This window comes from Felis catus, chromosome E2 (assembly GCF_018350175.1).
Source record: "Felis catus isolate Fca126 chromosome E2, F.catus_Fca126_mat1.0, whole genome shotgun sequence".
Taxonomy (NCBI): Eukaryota; Metazoa; Chordata; class Mammalia; order Carnivora; family Felidae; genus Felis; species Felis catus.
The window spans coordinates 16388988-16410849 of record NC_058382.1 but is presented as its reverse complement, the minus strand read 5'-3'; the positions used below and the strand labels follow the sequence as shown (position 1 = coordinate 16410849).

The window sequence follows — 21862 nt, the reverse complement described above, 5'->3', positions numbered from 1 at the left end:
GTAAAACTATCAGCCATATGATTTTTTTAAATCTATTTTTAAGGGTGCCTGAGTGGTTCAGTTGGTTAAGCATCCAACTCTTGTTTTGGGCTCAGGTCATGATACCACAGTTCATGAGATAGAGCCCTGCTTGGGATTTTCTCTCTCCCCCTTGCTCTGTCCCTTCCCTGCTTGCATGCATGTGCGCTCTCTCTCTCTCTCTCTCTCTCTCTCTCTCTCAAAATAAATAAATAAACTTTAAAAAACCTATTTTTATAGTGAAATATATGGGAAAGTACATAAAACATATGTACAGTTTGATTAACAACCACCCATGACAAGAAACAGAACATTGCCATCACTCCAGAAACACCCTATGAGTATATATATTTGTGACTCAGGTATACAGGTCTAAAATGTATTGTTTAGGGGCGCCTGGGTGGCGCAGTCGGTTAAGCGTCCGACTTCAGCCAGGTCACGATCTCGCGGTCCATGAGTTCGAGCCCCACGTCGGGCTCTGGGCTGATGGCTCAGAGCCTGGAGCCTGTTTCCGATTCTGTGTCTCCCTCTCTCTCTGCCCCTCCCCCGTTCATGCTCTGTCTCTCTCTGTCCCAAAAATAAATAAACGTTGAAAAAAAATTTTTTTTAAATGTATTGTTTAGTTTTGCCCATTTTAGGATTTAGGTGAGTGGGGTCATATTGTACATATTCTTTTGTGTCAGGCTCCTTTTATTCAATACTGTATTTGTGACAGTCATCCAAAGGTAGCTCTAGTTCATTCATTTTTATAAGAATTCCATTGTTTGAATATACCAGAATTAACTCTTGGTTATTAATTTTTAGTATATTCTTGGCTAAAATGTAGGTCATTTCTAATTTGGGCTGTTTATAAATATTGATGCTATAAATGTCACTTGGTATGTTTACTCATATACCTGAGCATGAGGTTCTCTGGAATCTCTATCTTAGATAGATATTCTAAGAGTGAAAGTGCTGGGTCAAAAGATATGTGTATCTTTGATTTTACTAGATACTGCCAAACTGTGTTCTGAAGTAATTGTACCAGTGCCCAGTCCCTATCAATAGTATATGAGAATCTGCACCACATCCTTGACCACACATAATATTGTCAGATTTAAAAATATCTGCCTATCTACTCAGCTTGTATCTGTCATTAGAATTTTATTTCCATCTCCCTGATTACTAATGATTGCTAATGGGCAGTTTTTAAATATATTTATTGGCCATTTGGAACTTTTCTTTTGTAGATTCCTGTTCGTAGTTTTGGCTTATTCTTCCACTGGATTGTTAATCTTTCTGTTACTGATTAGATGAGTTTTTTATTTTTATAGGTAGTATATTTGTGTTTTAGGTATCTTCTGCTGTGTGCCTTGACTTTTCACCCTTTTTCTAGAATCTTTCAATGAATAAAAGTTCCTAATTTTAAAGTAGTAGAATTTATCAATCTTTTCCTTTATGATGGATATTTTTTGTGAGCTATTAAAAAATATCCTTCTATACCTTTAATTCATTAATATATTCTTCTATATAATTATTTTTAAAAAGATTAAAAAAATTTAACCTTTATTTATTTTTGAGAGAGAGGCAGCGTGTGAGCAGGGGAGGAGCAGAGAGAGAGAGGGAGACACAGGACCCGAAGCAGGCTCCAGGCTCTGAGCTATCAGCACATAGCCCAATGCAGGGCTTGAACTCATGAACCGTGAGATCATGACCTGAGCCGAAGTCGGACCCTCAACCGACTGAGCCACCCAGGCACCCCTTAAAAAGATTTTTAATGTTTCCTTTCACATTGAGGTTTTCATCCTACCTATAGTTGGCTTCTCTCATGGTGTGTGAAATAGGGGTCTAGTTTTTCTAGTTGTCTTGGCAAGATTGATTGTAAAGTTTATTTTCTCTCCCCACGAAATGCTACTTTTATCAAATATAATTTCCTTTTTTATGTGGGCATATTTCTGGATTTCGTATATTTAAGCCCTGTGATAATACCACATAGTTGTAATTATAGTTGCTTTTAATTATAGTTGCTTTTAAAATATTTTCATCTTCTCTTTAAGAATGTTATGACCATTCATGGTCTTATGTCTTTCTAATTAGGTTGACAGCCTTCTCCCTTCAAATGTGTTGGGATTTTGATTAAGATTGCATTGACGCTATAAATCATTTTGGGAGAAAATTGACAAGTCTACAATATTGACTTTCCCCAGCATGTTTCCTAACAATGTCCTGATCACAGAGTTGTAGACAAAGTGGAAGTGGCCATTGTTGCACCTCCGCATTTGCTCTAAGTCCCTCCCCTTCTGGCTGAAGTGACTTCCAGGGGATGGCTTGAAGGGCTGGCACCATTTTTTCACCTTGTTCATTTTTTTCTTTCCCATTTGGGAGCCAGATATTAAAGACTAGGACATTCAAAAACAGTGGCATATCTAGAGAAAATTAGAAAGTGACCATGCATACCCAGAGAAAAGCCCAGAAAAGACTGGAGAAGACCTTAAGTTTATACCTGCGTGTGGTCCTCAGCACAGAAGCCTACAACAATCAAAACAACAATAGTAACATAAATTGTCAAACCCTGAGGGAGGGAGAGAATCTGATTTCTAGAGTTACTTAGAATTGTATAAAGTGGGTGCACCTGGGTGGTTCAGTTGGGTAAGAATTCAACTCTTGATCTTGGCTCAGGTCGTGATCTCACAGTTTGTGAGTTTGAGCTCTGTGTCAGGCTCTGTACTAAGCTTAGAGTTCTCTCTCTCCTTCTCTCTCTGTCCCTACCCCACCCATTCTCTCTCTCCCCCTCTCTCTCCCTCTCTCTCTCTATTTCTCTCAAAATAAATAAATAAACGTAAAAAAGAAAGAATTGTATAAAATGTCCAGTATTGTGGCAAAAAATCGCAAGGCATACAAAGAAACAGGAAAATATGGCCCATTCAAAGGAAAAAAATAAACCAACAGAAACTGTTCTGGAAAAAGACCTGATGGCATATATACCAGACAGACTGTAAAACAACTGTCTTAAAGATAGACAACTAAAGGAAGATGTGGATAAAGTCACTAAAACTGTATATGAACAAAACAAAAACCAATAGAGAACTAGAAAACCTAAGCAGATGCCAAGAAGTAGTTCTGGAACTAAAAAGTACAAGAACCCAAATGAAAAATTCACTAGAGGGATTCAAAGACAGGTTTGAGCAGGCAGAAAGAATCAGTGAACTTGAAGATAGGACAATAGAAAGTATCTAGTCTGTGGATTAGAAAGAAAAAAAAAGTAGAAGGAAAGTGAACAGAGCCTATAGGACCTGTGGGACAGCATCAAGCAGCTAAACATATGTATTTTGGGAGTCACAGAAAGAGCAGAAAGAGACAACATTTGAAGTAACAATAGCTGAAAAACTTCCCAAATTTTATGAAAGATGTAAATATAAACATACAGGCTCAACAAACTAAAGTAGGATGAACTCAGACATCTGTACCAAGATGCATTATAATCAAACTTTCAAAAGTCAAAGACAATCTTGAAAGCAACAAGAGAGTAGCAAATAATTATACACAGTGATCCTCAGTAAGATGATCAGATTTCTCATCAGAAACACTAGGGATCAGAAGGTAGTGGGCCAATATATATATATATATATATATATATATATATATATATATATATATATATATACACACACACACACATACACACAGTGTGCTAAAAGACAAAAACTGTGAACCAAGAATCCTATATCCAAGAAAACTGTGTTTCAAAAGGGATAAAATAAGACATTTTTAGATAAAAGCCAAGGGAGTTTGTGACCACTTTACCTTACCTCCTCTGCAAGAAATGTTTAAGGGATTCTTGCAAGGTGAAATAAAAGGACACTAGACAGTAACTAGAAGCCATATAGAGAAATACAGAATTCAATAAAGGCAAATAGATGAGCAATTATAAAAGCTATTATTGTAACAATAGCTTGTAACTTTTTCTCTTCTGCGTGATTTAAGAGACTGATAAAGTTAACAAACAAAACCCCACAATGTTAGTCTAAAAGCTAGTATTATTGTTAACTTTGGTTTGTAGCTCCAAATCTTGTTTTCTTTTTTTTTTTAACATGAAATTTATTGACAAATTGGTTTCCATACAACACCCAGTGCTCATCCCAAAAGGTGCCCTCCTCAATACCCATCACCCACCCTCTCCTCCCTCCCACCCCCCATCAACCCTCAGTTTGTTCTCAGTTTTTAACAGTCTCTTATGCTTTGGCTCTCTCCCACTCTAACCTCTTTTTTTTTTTTTCCTTCCCCTCCCCCATGGGTTCCTGTTAAGTTTCTCAGGATCCACCTAAGAGTGAAACCATATGGTATCTGTCTTTCTCTGTATGGCTTATTTCACTTAGCATCACACTCTCCAGTTCCATCCACGTTGCTACAAAAGGCCATATTTCATTTTTTCTCATTGCAACATAGAATTCCATTGTGTATATAAACCACAATTTCTTTATCCATTCATCAGTTGATGGACATTTAGGCTCTTTCCATAATTTGGCTATTGTTGAGAGTGCTGCTATGAACATTGGGGTACAAGTGGCCCTATGCATCAGTACTCCTGTATCCCTTGGATAAATCCCTAGCAGTGCTATTGCTGGGTCATAGGGTAGGTCTATTTTTAATTTTCTGAGGAACCTCCACACTGCTTTCCAGAGCGGCTGCACCAGTTTGCATTCCCACCAACAGTGCAAGAGGGTTCCCGTTTCTCCACATCCTCTCCAGCATCTATAGTCTCCTGATTTGTTCATTTTGGCCACTCTGACTGGTGTGAGGTGATGTCTGAGTGTGGTTTTGATTTGTATTTCCCTGATAAGGAGCGACGCTGAACATCTTTTCATGTGCCTGTTGGCCATCCGGATGTCTTCTTTAGAGAAGTGTCTATTCATGTTTTCTGCCCATTTCTTCACTGGGTTATTTGTTTTTCGGGTGTGGAGTATGGTGAGCTCTTTATAGATTTTGGATACTAGCTCTTTGTCCGATATGTCATTTGCGAATATCTTTTCCCATTCCGTTGGTTGCCTTTTAGTTTTGTTGGTTGTTTCCTTTGCTGTGCAGAAGCTTTTTATCTTCATAAGGTCCCAGTAATTCACTTTTGCTTTTAATTCCCTTGCCTTTGGGGATGCGTCAAGTAAGAGATTGCTACAGCTGAGGTCAGAGAGGTCTTTTCCTGCTTTCTCCTCTAAGGTTTTGATGGTTTCCTGTCTCATATTTAGGTCCTTTATCCATTTTGAGTTTATTTTTGTGAATGGTGTGAGAAAGTGGTCTAGTTTCAACCTTCTGCATGTTGCTGTCCAGTTCTCCCAGCACCATTTGTTAAAGAGGCTGTCTTTTTTCCATTGGATGTTCTTTCCTGCTTTGTCAAAGATGAGTTGGCCATACGTTTGTGGGTCTAGTTCTGGAGTTTCTATTCTATTCCATTGGTCTATGTGTCTGTTTTTGTGCCACAAATCTTGTTTTCTACTTAATTGGAGTGACTAATACTTTAAGAGACTGAGTTTGGTTTTTGGCACAAATGTATAAAGATGTAATTTTGTGACATTGACAATCACAGGGGGTGGGGACTGAGACATAAAGGAGTAGTGTTATTGAAATTAAGTGTATGTTATTGAAATTAAGCTGGTATAAATTCAAATTAAAGAGTTATAACTTGGGGCGCCTGGGTGGCTCAGTCGGTTGAGCGTCCGACTTCGGCTCAGGTCATGATCTCACAGTTCATGAGTTCGAGCCCCGCGTCGGGCTCTATGCTGACAGCTCGGAGCCTGGAGCCTGTTTCGGATTCTGTGTCTCCCTCTCTCTCTGCCCCTCCCCCGTTCATGCTTTGTCTCTCTCTGTCTCAAAAGTAAATAAATGTTAAAAAAAAATTAAAAAAAAAGTTATAACTTTAGGACATTAAATGTAACCCTCCCCCAGTAATAACAACGAAAATAGCCATACACAAAAGAAGATCCAGTTGGCACTTGAACAACATGGGTTTAAACTGTGCAGGTCCATTTATATGTGTAGTTTTTAAAGTATAGTACCGTAAATGTATTTTCTTTTCCTTATGATTTTCTTAATAATTTTTTTTTCACCAGCTTACTTTATTGTAAGGATAGAGTATATTGGGGCCCCTGGGTGCCTCAGTCAGTTGAGCGTCCAGCTCTTGATTTCAGCTTAGGTCATGATCTCACCGTTCATTGGATCAAGCCCCATGTCGGGCTCCATACTGACAGCATGGAGCCTGCTTGGGATTCTCTCTCCCCGTCTCTCTTTGCTCCTCACCCGCTCTTGCTCTCTCTCCCTCTCTCTCTGAGAATAAATAAATAAACAACAAAGAATAGAGTATGTAATACATATAACATGAAATATGTGTTAATTAACTGCTTATGTTATCATTAAAGCTTTTGGTTAACAGTGAGCTATTAGTTAAGTTTTGAGGGTGTCAAAAGTCATATGCAGATTTTTGACTGGGCATTTGTGACCTTTAAACCCCTTTATTGTGCAAGGGTCAACTGTACATAAAAGGAATGAGAAAGGAATATAAATCTCTACAAAAGTCAACTAAAAGAAGTGAAAAGAATAAAAAGAAGTATGCAGGAAATGAGAGACAAACTTAACTTCCTGACTTCAAGAATTCCCATAAAGCTATAGTAATCAGGATGGTGAAAGAATAAATGCATCCTTGGAACTGAATAGAAAGCCCAGAAACAGACTTATACAGATATACTCAGCTGATCCTTGACAAAGGAGTAAAGGCAATCCAATGGAGAAAGGATAATCTTTTTCACAAATGTTGCTGGAACAACTGAACATACACACTTAAAAAAAAAAAAATCTCAATATTGATGTCATATGTTTTCACAGAAATTAACTCAAAATAGATCATAGTCCTTAATGTAAAATGAAAATTATAAAACTTCAGAACAGAGGGGAAAATCTAGGTGATTTGGGGCTCAGAATGAGTTTTTATATAAACACCTAAAACTATAGTCATGAACACAAAAGATACAGTTGGTTTTCATTAAAATTAAAAACTTCTGAGTGAACGACAGTTATGAGAATGAAAAGGCAAATCACAGAATGGGAGAAAAATCTTTGCAAGACAGTACCTGGTAAAGGACTTATATATAAAATATACAAAGAATTCTTGAAACTCAATAACAAAAGAACCCAGTTTAAATGTGGCCAAGAGATCTGAACTGATGCCTCACTAGAGAAGATAAACTCATGGCAAATAAGTATATGAAAAGATATTCAGATATCATGTCATCAGGGTATCACATATTTATTTATTTATTTATTTATTTAATTTTTTTAACGTTTATTTTTGAGACAGAGATAGAGCATGAACAGGGGAGGGACAGAGAGAGAGAGGGAGACACAGAATCTGAAACAGGCTCCAGGCTCTGAGCAGTCAGCACAGAGCCCGAAGCAGGGCTTGAACTCACGGACCATGAGATCATGACCTGAGCCGAAGTCGGCCGCTTAACCGACTGAGCCACCCAGGCACTCCAGGGTATCACATTTTTAAAGAACCATGGGGTGTAACTACAGGTCTCTTAGAATGACTAAAATCCAAGACACTGACAGCTCCAAATAGTGTCAAGAATGTAGGGCAACAGAAACTCTCTTTCATTGTTGATGGGAATGCAAAATAGTACAGCCCCTTTGGAAGGCAGTTTGACACATTCTTACAAAACTAAATGTAGTCCAACCAGCAAAGAAATTGAATTGGTTATCAAAAATCCCCCAACAAATAAGAGTCCTGGGCCAGATGACTCCCCAGGGGAATTCTACCAGACATTTAAAGCAGAGGTGATACCTATTCTTCTCAAACTGTTCCAAAAAATAGAAATCGAAGGAAAGCCTCCAAACTCATTCTATGAAGCCTGCATTACCTTGATTCCCAAACCAGACAAAGACCCCACTAAAAAGGACAATTACAGGCCAATATCCCTGATGAATCTGGATGAATTGAATTCAACAGTCCTTAAAAAAAAATTATTCACCATGATCAAGTGGGATTCATTCCTGGGCTGCAGGGCAGGTTCAATTTTGCAAATCAGTCAGTGTGATACATCACAACGATGAAAAAGAGTATAAGAACCATATGATCCTGTCAGTAGATGCAGAAAAAAGCATTTGACAAAATACAGCATCCTTTCTTGATAAAAACCCTCAAGAAAGTCTGGATAGAAGGAACATACCTTAATATAAAAGCCATATATGAAAGGTCCACAGCCAGTATCATCCTCAATGGGGAACAACTGAGAGCTTTTCCCCTGAGATCAGGAACATGACTGGGATGTCTACTCTTACCACTATTGTTCAACTAGTGTTGGAAGTCCTAGCCTCAGCAATCAGATAACACAAATAAAAGGCATCCAAATTGGCAAAGAAGTCAGACTTTCACTTTTTGCAGATGACATGATACTTTACATGGAAAACCTGAAAGATGCCACCAAAAAACTACTAGAGCTGATATGGGAACTCAGTAAATTCACAGGATATAAAATCAGTGTACAGAAATCGGTTTCATTTCTGTACACCAGTAATGAAGCAACAGAAAGATAGTAAGGAATAAGTCGCATTTATAATTGCACCAAAACCCACAAGATACCTAGGAATAAATCTAACCAACAAGGTGAAAGATCTGTACACCAACAACTGTAGAAAACTTATGAAAGAAATTGAAGAAGACACAAGTGGAAAAACATTCCATGTTCATGGAACGGAAGAATAAATATTGTTAAAATGTCGATAACTACGCAAAGCAATCTATACATTCAATGCAATCCCTATCAAAATAACACCAGCATTCTTCACAGAGCTAGAACAAACAATCCTAAAATTTGTATGGAACCACAAAAGACCCTGAATAGCCAAAGTAATGTTGAAAAAACCAAAGCTGGAGGCATCTCAATCCCGGACTTTAACCTGTACTACAAAGCTATAATCATCAAGACACTATGGTATTGGCACAAAAACAGACACCTGGATCAATGGAATAGAATAGAAAACCCTGAAGTGTACCCAAAAATATATGGCCAACCAATCCTCAACAAAACAGGAAAGATTACCCAATGGAAAAAACAGTCTCTTTAGCAAATGGTGCTAGGAGAACTGCATAGCAACATACAGAAGAAGGAAACTGGACCACTTTCTTACACCATACACAAAAGTAAAGCATCGCTTATCATCAGGGAAATACAAATCAAAATCATAAGGAGATATCACTTCACACCAGTCAGAATGGCTAAAATTGACAACTCAGGAAACAACAGATGTTGGCAAGGGTGTGGAGAAAAGGAAGCCCTCTTACACTGTTGGTGAGAAAGTAAACTGGTGCAGTGACTCTGGAAAACAGTGTGAAGGTTCTTCAAAAAAAACTAAAGATAGAGCTACCCTATGACCCAGCAATTGCACTATTAGGAATTTATCCAAAGGATACAAAAATGCTGATTCGAAGGAGCACATGCACCCCAATGTTACAGCAGCGCTATCAACAATTGCCAAATTATGGAAAGAGCCCAAATGTCCCATCAACCGATGAATGTATTAAGAAGATGTAATACATAATACATACATACATACATACCCACATACAATGGAATAGTGATATATACATACATACATACATACATACATACATACATACACACACACACACAATGGAATACTACGCGGTGATGAAAATATCATGAAATCTTGCCATCTGCAACAATGTGGATAGAACTGGAGGGTATTATACTAAGCGAAACAAGTCATTCAGAGAAAGACATGATTTCACTCATGTGGAATTTGAGAGGAAGGGAAGGGAAAATAAGATAAAAACAGAGAGGGAGTCAAAACATAAGAAACTCTTAAAGACAGAGAATAAACTGTGGGATGATGGGAGTGGGTTAAGTGAGTGACAGGCATTAAGGAGGGCACTTTTTGGGATGAGCACTGGGTGTCATATGTAAGAGATGAATCACTGGGTTCTACTCTTGAAGCCAACTACACTGTATGTTAACTAACTTGAAAAAAACAAAACAAAACAAAATAAACATAGTTTTGGTATATGATCCTGCAATTGTGCTCCTAGATATTTACCCAAATAAATTGAAAACTTTTGTTCATACAAAAACCTGCACATAAGTTTATAGAAGCTTGTTCATAATTGCCAAAACTTGAAAGCAACCAAGATGCCCTTCATTTAGTAATTGGATAAACAATGTAGTTAATCCATACAAAGGAATATTATTCAGAAATGAAAAATAACTATCAAACCATGAGACTATGAAAATGCTTAGTGTCTTGTTAAGTGAAAGGAGCCAGTTTGAAGAGTTTACATATTTTATGATTCTAACTACATCACATTCTGGAAAAGGCAAATAGTAGAGTTGGGAAAGCAATCAGTGGTTGCCTGGATTTGGGGAGGGAGGAGGAATAACTAGGTGGAGTACAGGGGATTTTTAAGTAAACTATTCTGTGCGATACTGTAATGGTGAATACGTGACATTATGCATTTGGCAACACCCATATAACTTTACAACACAAAGAGTGAACCCTAATGTAAACTATTGGATTCAGTTAATAATATATCAATAAAGCTTCATCAGTTATAACAAATGTACTACACCAGTGCAAAGTATTAAGATATTAATAATAAGAGAGTGGCAAGGAAAGAGAGAACTCTGACTTTTGGTCAGTTTTTCTATAAACCTAAAACCTAAGACTGCTCTAAGAAAATGCATTAATTAAAAAAAAAAAACAAAGTAAACTATAGCATGAGTTCATACCAGTATTTCCAATTCAGATTCTTAATTATAGGCTTTTTATTTAACCCTTTTAATGATCTTATATCTGTATCCATTTTCTCCCATGCTAAGACTCCCAGTTATCGTGAACACTAAAAATTATAGGATTGGAATATCATATAATTACTTATTTTATCCTACCTTATAAATATAAGTCTCTAAAAGAAGATCAGCATTACTACCAATAGTATGGTTACTCAAAACAGTTTGAGTCAATTGTTTTGGCAATTCTTCTTTTTCCCCCATGTATATTTCAGTCAAATTACTATATTTGAAAGTTATTTGAAATAATTTCTTTGGTTATTCCAACAATTGTAAATAGTGTTGTTTTCTTAATTCAGTATTTTCCACTTTTACGCTGTGCTTGTTATAATTTGTTTTATAATAACAGAAAATATTTATGTAGCTCCAAAGTGAAATTTACAAAACAAGTTGTATTGAAAGAGGTCTTCTATCCTTGCCCCCCCCACTTATTCCTTCTTCACCCTGCAATCCATCCCCCCTTTAAAAAAATAAAAGCAAATGTACTTTATACATGCATACTTACTCTTCTCCCTTTCTTCCTAAGAGAAAAGGCATAACTATACATGCTTTTCTCGCATACACATTTTCTCGCAATTAATAATGTATGTAAACAGCATTTCATATTAATATATTCCCCTTTTTTAACTGCTGCATAGTACTTTGTGATGTGGGTATACCATGAATTACTTCCATCAGTCATCTAATGGACAATTGGGTTATAGTTTTTAAATTGTTTTAATGTTTATTTATTTTTGAGATAGAGAGCGCGCGCACAAGTGGGGAAGGGACAGAGAGAGGGGGGGACATAGAATCCAAAGCAGGCTCCAGGCTCTGAGCTGTCACCAGAACCGACGTGGGGCTTGAGCTCACAAACTGTGAGATCATGACCTGAGCCAAAGTTGGATGCTCAACTAACTGAGCCACCCGGGCACCCCCAATTAGATTATTTTTTATCTCTTGCTTTAACACATTGTGCTTCAGTTTTTGTGCATCATGTTTTTGACATTTTGTTAGGGCAATTTTGGGATTGATTTCACAGAAGTGGAGTTGTTAGATCAAAAGATATATGTAATTATGCTAAATACTGCTGTATTTCCTTTCATAGGTTCCTTTGTACCATTCATATTCTTACTAGTAATGTCTATAAGTACCAATTTCCTTACAGTCTTGCTAATAGTATTTGATGTCACATTTGGAAATGCCCTATTCCAAGAGGTAAGAAATAGCATCTCTGTAGTTTTTTAAAAGTACTTTATTAAGATATATTTCACATACTGTACAGCTTACCCATTTCTGTAAACAGTGATGACTTTTATTATATTAACAGTCTCATATAGCCATCATAATTTGAGGACATTTTTATCACTCCAGCAAGAAATCCAATATCTTGTAGTAGCAAGATACTCTGTATCTCTGTCCATCCCCCAGCCCTGTTCAGCTACTGATGTTTCTGTCTATGTGGATTCGCCTACTTTGGATAATTCATATAAAAGCAGCCATACAATATGTGGTCTTTTGTGACTAGCTTTTTTCACTAAGCGTAATATTTTCAAAGTTTATTCATATTGTAGCATGTGTCAATATTTTTATTGCCAAATATTCTATTGTAAGGATACACCACATTTTTACCCATTCATCAATTAATGAGTGACTTGTTTCCACCTTATGCTTATTATGATTAATGCTGTTATGGACATTGTTTTTGTGTTTTTATATAGATATGTTTTCAATTCTCTTGGCTCTATACTTACGAGTGGATTTTTGGGTTATGTGGGAACTCTATGTTGGACACTTCTCTTGGGCATATAACTGGGAGTAAAATTGCATGGTAATATGGAAACTATGTTAACTTTTTGAGGAAGTACAAAATTGTTTTACAAAGCAGCTGTACCATTTTACATTCCCATCAGCAAGCTGTGAGGATTCCAATTTCTTCATATCTTCACCTCTGTTTAGCTTTAATTTGCATTTATCTTATGAGCGAAGTTGAGTATATTTTCATATGGTTAAAAGCTACTTACATTACTTTTCTATCAACTGTCCCATTTTCTTAGACTATTATTACATAGTGTTGGTGCCCAGTTTTATATGGTAGTCTTTTTTTTCTAGTCTAATTTTAGAAACTGTTTATATATTAGGGATATTGCAACCTGGCAAATATTTTTTCCAAGTTTGTCATTTTACTTAACCTAACCTTAACCATGTTTTTGACATGCCAACCTTTCTTTTTTCTTTAACCATAGTGCAGTCATTTTTATCAAATTATGACTAGGAAAGTCTTCCCCATTCCTAGTTTATAGAAGAAGTCCCCCAAATTTTATTCTAATATATGTATGTTTTCATTCCTGTAAATATGGATGTCTGATCCATTTGGAATTTATCCAACTGTAAGATATGCAGAATTAATGCAGTTTTCTTTTTTTGATGTGTTTATCTGTATGTTTATCAATTTCATTTATTAAAAAGAGTTCATGTTTTTCCTACTGATTTGAGCTGCCAGCTTTTTTTATGTACTAAATTTGCACTTATAATTGTTTCTGGATTTTTCTTTTCTGTTCCATTGGTTCCATTGACATCTTATGACTATGATACTCAATTTGAGTCTACTGTTTCTACCTTAGAAATTTCATTTTTCAAGGAATATGAAAATAACATTTTCTTTCTTTTTACCTTATAGCCTGGGAATCCAGATATGAGACCAAAAAGCTGTTCTCAACAAAAGGAATTTATGAAATAGAATCATCTCAGTGGGAGATCATAGAACAGCTTACAAGACTTAAGTGTGATTGTAAAAGTCTTCAAGATGATAGGGAATGCAAAGACCAGTTTGAAAGCCAATTGGGAAATAAAGAGGGATTTTTCAAGCAACTACTAATCACTTGTAAAGGAATCCCCAATTTTAGCCAGACTGCATCCCTTATGTTAAAACAAAGAATTAATTTTCCTGAGAAATCCTATGAATGTGAAGCATGCAGAAAATACTTTATCCATGGCTTTCAACTGACTAAACATCAGAAAGCTCATTCTGATGAAAAATTCTATGAATGTAAAGAATGTGGACAGGCCTTTATTCGGGGTTCAGAACTTACTTACCATCAGAGAGTTCATGTTGTTAAGAAACCCTATGAATGTAAGGAATGTGGAAAAGCCTTTATTTGTGCCTCACAGCTTACTTATCATCAAAGAATTCATACTGGGGAGAAACCTTATAAATGTAAAGAGTGTGGGAAGGCCTTCATTCGTGGCTCTCACCTTACCCAGCATCAAAGAATTCATACTGGTGAACGACCCTATGAATGTAATGAATGTGGTAAGGCCTTTTTTCGTGGCTCTCAACTTACTTACCACCAGAGAGTTCATACTGCAGAGAAACCCTATCAATGTAAAGAATGTGGAAAGGCCTTTATTCGTGGCTCCCAACTTGCTGAACATCAGAGAATTCATACGGGTGAGAAACCCTACGAATGTAAGAAATGTGGGAAAGCCTTTAGTTATGGATCACAGCTTACCCTGCATCACAGACTTCATACTGGTGAAAAGCCCTATAAATGTAAAGACTGTGAAATGTCCTTTATTCGTGGCTCACAACTTACTGAACATCAGAGGATTCATACAGGTAAGAAACCACATGAATGTAAGCAGTGTGGGAAGGCTTTTAACTATGGCTCACAGCTTATTCGACACCAGAGGATTCACACTGGAGAGAAACCCTATGAATGTCAAGAATGTGGGAAGTCATTTATTCGTGGCTCACAACTTACTGAACATCAAAAAATTCACACTGGTGAAAAACCTTTTGAATGTAAGGAATGTGGGAAAGCCTTTATTCGTGGCTCACATCTTACTCAGCATCAGAGGATTCATACTGGTGAAAAACCGTATGAATGTAAAGAGTGTGGGAAGGCCTTTATTTATAGCTCACAACTGACTCAGCATCAGAGAATTCATACAGGTGAGAATCCCTATGAATGTAAGCAGTGTGGGAAGATCTTTATTTGTGCCTCACAACTTACTCTACATCAGATTTCTCATTCTGGTAAGAAGCCATATGAATGTAAAGAATGTGGTAAGGCTTTTATTCGTGGCTCACAGCTGACTTACCATCAGAGAGTTCATACTGGTGAGAAGCCCTATGAGTGTAATGAATGTGGGAAAGCCTTTATTCGTGGTTCACATCTTACTCAGCACCAGAGAATTCATACTGGTGAGAAACCATACAAATGTAATGAATGTGGGAAGGCCTTTAATCGTGGCTCACAACTTACTCAACATCAGAGAATTCATTCTGGTGAGAAGCCTTATAAATGTAACGAATGTGGTAAGGACTTCAGACGTCATTCACACCTCACTCAACATCATAAACTTCATAATTGAGAAAAACTTTATGAAAATATAAATTTATTAAATCCTTTGATTGCTCATTGATACTCAACTTTGGAATATTAGAAAATTCAGATTATGAAAGTGGGAATCCTTTTTTACTTTCATCCATAGGTAACTCTATCAGAAAATTCAAACAGAGAGAGGCTAGTGTAATATAATGGAGAATCAGTTTCCATCATTTTTCAATCTTTGTTAGACATTGGTGAATTTATACAAGAGCACAACCATAAAATGTAGGGTTTTCTTGTTTGGCATCATTCTCTTGTTCAGCATGATCTGAACTCCACCATTTACTACACATGTATTCCTTTGGAAAAAGCTAGTTAACCCCTGTTTGCTTTAGTTTTTTCATTTATAAAACATTAAAATCACTCTCATTATAATGATTTAAAGATGCAAATACATAAAAAGCCTTAAAGCAATGTGTAATACATAGTTTATATTAAATAAATATTAGTTATTACTGTAATTGTGTTTTTTCAGTATTTTAAAATTGTTTCCTTCTGGGCTCAAGAATCATTTTATTTTTTTTTAAATTGAAGTATAGTTGACATACAATGTTATTTTAATTTCAGGTATATATCATAGTGATTTGACAATTCTGTACTTTACTCAATACTGACCAAAATAAGTGTCATTACCATCTGTCACAATACCACATTATTGCAGTATTATTGACTATACTCCATATGCTGTACTTTTCATCCCTATGATTTGTTTATTTAATTAATTTATTGATAGATTGATTTTATAACTGGAAGTTTGTACCTCATAATCCCCTTCACCTATTTCATCCATCTTCCAAACCCCCTCCCCTCTGGCAACCACCAGTTCTCTGTATTTATGATTATATTTCTATTTTTGTGTTTTAGATCCCAGATTAAGTGAAATCAGATGGTATTTGTCTTTCTCTGACTTATTTCACTCAGCATAATGTCCTTTAAGTCTACCCATATTGTTGCAAATGGCAAGATCTCATTTTTTTTATAGCTGAGTAATATTACATTGTATATACATACTACATCTTCTTTATTCACCTGTTGATGGATATTTAGGTTGCTTCCATATCTTAGCTATTGAAAATAATGCAATAAACATTGGGGTGCATATATCTTTTCAAATCAGTGTTTTCATTTCCTTTGGGTAAATACTGAAGTAGTGGAATTACTAGATAGTATGGTATTTCTATTTTTAATTTTTTGAGGAAACTTCATATATTTTCCACAGTGGTTGCATCAATTTACATTCCCACCGACAGTGCAGGGGGGTTTCCTTTTTTCAGTATTTTAATTGTGTACTATTATAGAATTCAAATGAGAGGAAGACTTTTCAAATACAGTACATAAGGTAAATCTTTTATCATTCTTACTAATCATCAGATAAATGATTTTGGAGCAGAACGTCCTCATATAATTAATGTGAGGTTGTACCTCATTCTGAACATTAAAATTCTTACTAGAAGGAAACCTTAAGGAAAAAAATAAGTTTTTAGGTGTTACAAATGAAGCTATTTATGAACATTTGTGTATAGATTTTTATGTGAATGTAAATTTCCATTTCTCTGGTATAAATGCCTAAGAGTACAATTTCTTGGTCTTACACGAAAGTCACGTTTTCTCATACAAGAAATGGACAAAGTATTTTCTAAAATTGCTTTACCATTTTACATTTACACCAGGAGCATATGAGTAACCCAGTGTTTCAGCATTTGGTGTTGTCATCACTTTTTGTTTTAGCCCTCATGTTAGGTATGGTGATGTCTCTTTGTGGTCTTAATATGAATTTCCCTAATGGCTAATGATGGTGAACACCTTTTCATGTGCTTGTCATCTGTATATCTGTTTTGGTGAAATGCCTGCTTGTGTCTTTTAGTCATTTTTGAATTGTTTTATTTTTCACTCCTAGGTTTTGAAAGAGTATTTTCTGTATTCTAGATGATAGTAGTCCTTTGTTATGTGGTTTGCAAATATTTTTCCAGGTGCGTAGCTTATCTTTTTTTCCTTTTTTTTTTTTAAGGGTTTTTGTTTGTTTATTTGTTTTGAAAGAGACAGAGTGTGTGTGTGTGTGTGTGTGTGTGTGTGTGTGTGTGTGTGTGCGCGCGCGCAAGCAGGGGAGGAACAGAGAGAGGGGAGACACAGAATCCTAAGCAGGCTCAGCACTATCAGTGCAGGCCCCACGTGGGGCTTGATCCTGCAAACCATGAGATCATGACCTGAGCCAATGTCGAGAGTCAGACACTTAACCGACTGAGCCACTCAGGCACCCCTTTAAGAGGGTCTTTTGGAGAGCAAAAGTTGTCAATTTTGATAAGGTCTGCTTTACCAGTTTTTCCTTTTATGGATCTTGCTTTGCTGTCAAATCTAAGGATTCTTTGCCTAGCCCAGATCCTGAAGACTTTTTTCCTATGTTTTTGCATAAATTTTTCATGATTTTATGTTTTACACATAAGTCTGTGATACATTTTGAGTTAACTTTTCATGTATATTGTATGCTTTAGCTTCGTGTTCTTTCTTAGTTTGTTTTGGCTTATGGATGTCCATTTACTTTAGCACCATTTGCTGAAAAGTCTGTGTTTCCTCCATTAAATTGCCGTTGTACCTCTGTCAAAAATCTATTGAATGTATTTGTGTATATCTTACCTCTGGGTTTTCTCTTCTATTCCATTGATCTATGTATCTATCCCTCTGCCAATATTACACTGCCTTGATTATTGTCATTTTATAGGATGTGTTTTCTTTTTTATTTTAAAGAGTGTATGAGCAGGGTGGGGAGCAGATGGAGAGAGAGTGAATCTTAAGCAGGCTCCGTGCTCAGTGTGGAGCCCAACATGGGTCTTGATCCTATGACCTGGGATCATGACCTGAGCCGAAATCAAGAGTCAGAAGCTTAACCAGCTGAGCCACCCAGGTGCCTCTATAGGATGTCTCATGAAAAATATTTTTATAATGATGTAAAAGTAATATAGCATGTGCTACCTTAAAACGATTTGTTTTGAATCCTTTTACTAAGGACCATATCTCTGTGTTAATTTAATTCCACAGATAATATGTTAGCCTAAAATTTCCTGTAGTAATTTCAAGTAATGCTAGAACTCAGATGATATTAGAAAGAAAGACTGTGTGATCAAACAAGCCTGTAAATCATGGCATATTTCACATCACTTTTTTTAAATATAATTTATTGTCAGATTGACTTATATACAACACCCAATGCTCATCCCAACAAGTGCCCTCCTCAATGCCTATCACCCATTTTCCCTCTCCCCCCACCCCTGTCCATCCTCAGTTTGTTCCCTGTATTTAAGAATCTCTTGTAGTTTGCCTCCCTCCCTCTCTGTTTGTAACTATTTTTTTTCTCCTTCCCTTCCCCCATGGTCTTCTGTTAAGTTTCTCAAGGTCTTTTTGAAGCAATAAGTTCATTTTATTTCATCAGGGCTGTAATAAATATTGTAGTAAAGCAGCTTTTTAAAACTTCAACTCATCATGTGCCAAACTTACTTGACCATAAATCCCTTCTTATAATGCCTATTAATATCTTTTGCATGTGAACTATTTTTGTAAACACTGCTCTAGCTGAAAGAAATAATCTCAGGGGTGGAAATTCTAAAACATTATAGCTTGAGGCCCACTAAGTTTATGAGAGAGCAAGTTGCTTTCTCTGTAAACCAGTCACATTCTTCTTCTACATATGGGACCCTTGTCCTTTTAAAAAAGGGAAATCCCTCTATGTAATGATCTTCCTTCACAGTCCTTTCTTACTCTTCCCTATACCCCACTTCTTAGTTCAACTTAATGAGATATTGAAAACAAAAAACAAGAAAACAGGTTTGTGGGATTTTAGAAGCATGGTAATAAAATAAATGGCTTTATCACTGATATATCTAGTCCATAAATCAAGCTTTCAGAATTAGAGGTTGTTTTTTTGAGGTAAATGGTATAACAAATAGAAGAATAAAGATGGTCAAGTGGACCATTGTGCCATTACTTTGTTCTCTACTTCTAATGCTTTTTTACTTATTCTCAAAGGAAATGTTAGAAATTAAACTTATATTTTTATGTAGTTTTTCTTATCATATTGGACTGAATTGCCTTCTGAAATTACATAATGCAATTACCTCCAAAATGAGAAATTATAGCAAATATACATAAAGGAAAAAGAAAATATGGCTTCCTAAACTAACATGTTAGAAGCCTCATTAATACTTTTCTGTAGCTTTTTGTATGCTGAAATGTACATGTTTATACATGGTTCTTTTTTTCATGGTTGTTTGTGGATATTTACATATTTAAAAAGGATCACTATATGGACATCAAACTGTGACTTTTCCTATAAAATACATCATGGACATCTTTCCAGGTACATATAAATCTAACTTACTCATTTTAGTGTTAGTAGCTACAGAATACTACGTATGTAGAAGTATTTTATGTTCATATTGTTTATTGATGAATGTTTATATTGTTTCCACTTCCTTGTTGCGTTAGACAATTGTCAATAAATATCTTTATACATAAATACTTGCATATATATGTTTTTATTTCTGTAAGATAGATTCTTACATCAGGTAGTATGTGTATTTTTTTTATTACAATAGCTAGTAACATTACTTTCCAGATATAGTACATTCAGTCCATCAACACTGTTTGAGTTGCCCATTTTCATTTTCCCACAATTTAACAGCACTTGGTGCTCTTTGTCAGTCTTTCTGATGAAAAATATGTCATTGCTTTAATTTGAATTTATTTAAATATTGGGTAGATTGAGCATGACATCATCTGCTTACGAGCCATATGAATTTTCTGTAAATTACCTATTGATAGTCTGCGCAATTTCTATTGTATTTTTTTCTTTCATTAATTTGTAGAAGTTTTTTGTGTTTATGGCTATTATCTTTATCGTATGTGTTGTAAAAATAATTTTTCAGTCTGTCTTGTTTTTTAATATATCCTTTGTAATAGATTTTATTTTTACTTTTATGGAATGAAATATAATCTACATAGAGTGTTTCCTACATACACCCCAAGATTATTCACATTTTCCTAAATATCTTCTAATATTTTTTGTATTTTAAAGCCTTTTTAAGCTAAATTTCCCCCCAAATTTTTCTATTGAAGGTTTCTAAAACTACAGGAAAGCTAAAATAATAGTGCAATGACTATCCATCACATCCTAGGTTGACTTATTTGTTAACATCCTGCCACATCTTTATTAATTTTATATGGAGTTATTTTTATTTTATTACTCCTACTTTATTAGGAGTTACATTTCACTCCTAAATACTTCATGCATAATCTAAAAATAAGGAGATTGTCTTAATTATAAGAGCACTATATTAGAAAATTAAAAATAATTCCATAAGTTCCCAAATTATCTCAAAACTGGCTTATGAAATGTTTTTCCAAACAAGGATCTGATCGAGGCTCTCATCTCATCTCATTCTTTTAGACACTACCATTTTTAGAATCTAGGCTTAGCAGAATGTCCAACTTTCAAAATTTGTCTATTTCCTCATGAATAAATGAACTTTCAAAATTTGTCTATTTCCTCATGAATAAATGCAGGAGAAGCAGTTTTGGTAAAAAAATAAATAGAATGATGATATGTACTTACTATAGCAGAAGATACACTGTGTAGAATATAAAGTATTAAATATAATTATATAAGTAAAATAAGTTGTCCTAGTATTGGTACTGCTAAATTTGTTCACTGATTAAGGTAGTGACTACTAGACCTTTCCATGGTATATATAATAATTTTTAACTTTCTGATTAGTATGCAATGAATGGGATGGATAAATTCTTTTGAATAGTTAAGAAAATGCGACAAGGTTCTCATGTAAAATTAATACATGTTAACATATATGTTTGCTTCATATTTTTATAGTAAATATATGAAACATTAACTATGAATGTCAAAGACCCATTGTTTCTCAAACCTTTTCCTGAGGCAGCCCTATTATAGATTTATCTATTTATTTATTTATGTATGTATGTATGTTTATTCATTTTTGAGAGAGAGAGGATGAGTGGAGGAGGTGCAAAGAGAGACAGAGGATCCAGAGCAGGCTCCATGCTGACAGCAGTGAGCCCCATGTGGGTCTCCAACCCACCAACTGCAAAATAATGACCAGAGCCAAAGTCAGATGCTCAACGGACTGAGCCACCCAGGTACCCCTATAGATTTAGTGTGTATAATTCTAGCCCATATACAGGTATCTATCACCTTTTCCAGATCTAATTTATTCCCTAAATGTGTTGGATGGCTAATTTTTATTTTTTCAAACTATTTTTAGAGAGCACATGAGCAGGGGAGAGGGGCAGAGGGGGGAGAGAGAGAGAGAGAGAGAGAGAGAGGGAGAGAGAATCTTAAACAGGCTCCATGCTCAGTGCAGAGCCCAAAGTGGGGCTCAATCCACAACCCTGGGATCATGACCTGAGCCAAAAGTAAGAATCAGATGCTTGGGGCGCCTGGGTGGCTCAGATGGTTAAGCCTCTGACTTCAGCTCAGGTCGTGGTCTCACAGTATGTGGGTTTGAGCCCTGCATTGGGCTCTGTGCTAATAGCTCAGAGCCTGAATGCTGCTTTGGGTTCTGTGTCTCCCTCTCTCTCTTCCCTTCCCTGCTCACACTTTGTCTCTCTCTCAAAATAAAT

At 35.8% G+C, this 21862-nt stretch overlaps 1 protein-coding gene across 2 annotated transcripts in view; it reads left to right on the top strand.

Annotated features, from left to right (window-relative positions):
- The window catches only part of LOC102901416 (zinc finger protein 420), a 126558-nt gene that overhangs the window by 49723 nt on the left and 54973 nt on the right, over positions 1-21862 (top strand). The window contains exon 5 of one of the 2 annotated variants that reach the window (XM_045045446.1): positions 13507-15183. In XM_045045446.1, coding sequence (XP_044901381.1) covers positions 13507-15183 — 1677 coding nt within the window. Of the gene's footprint in view, positions 1-13506; positions 15682-21862 lie in introns of those variants that run through there. The other variant, XM_011289938.4, reaches the window with a different exon arrangement.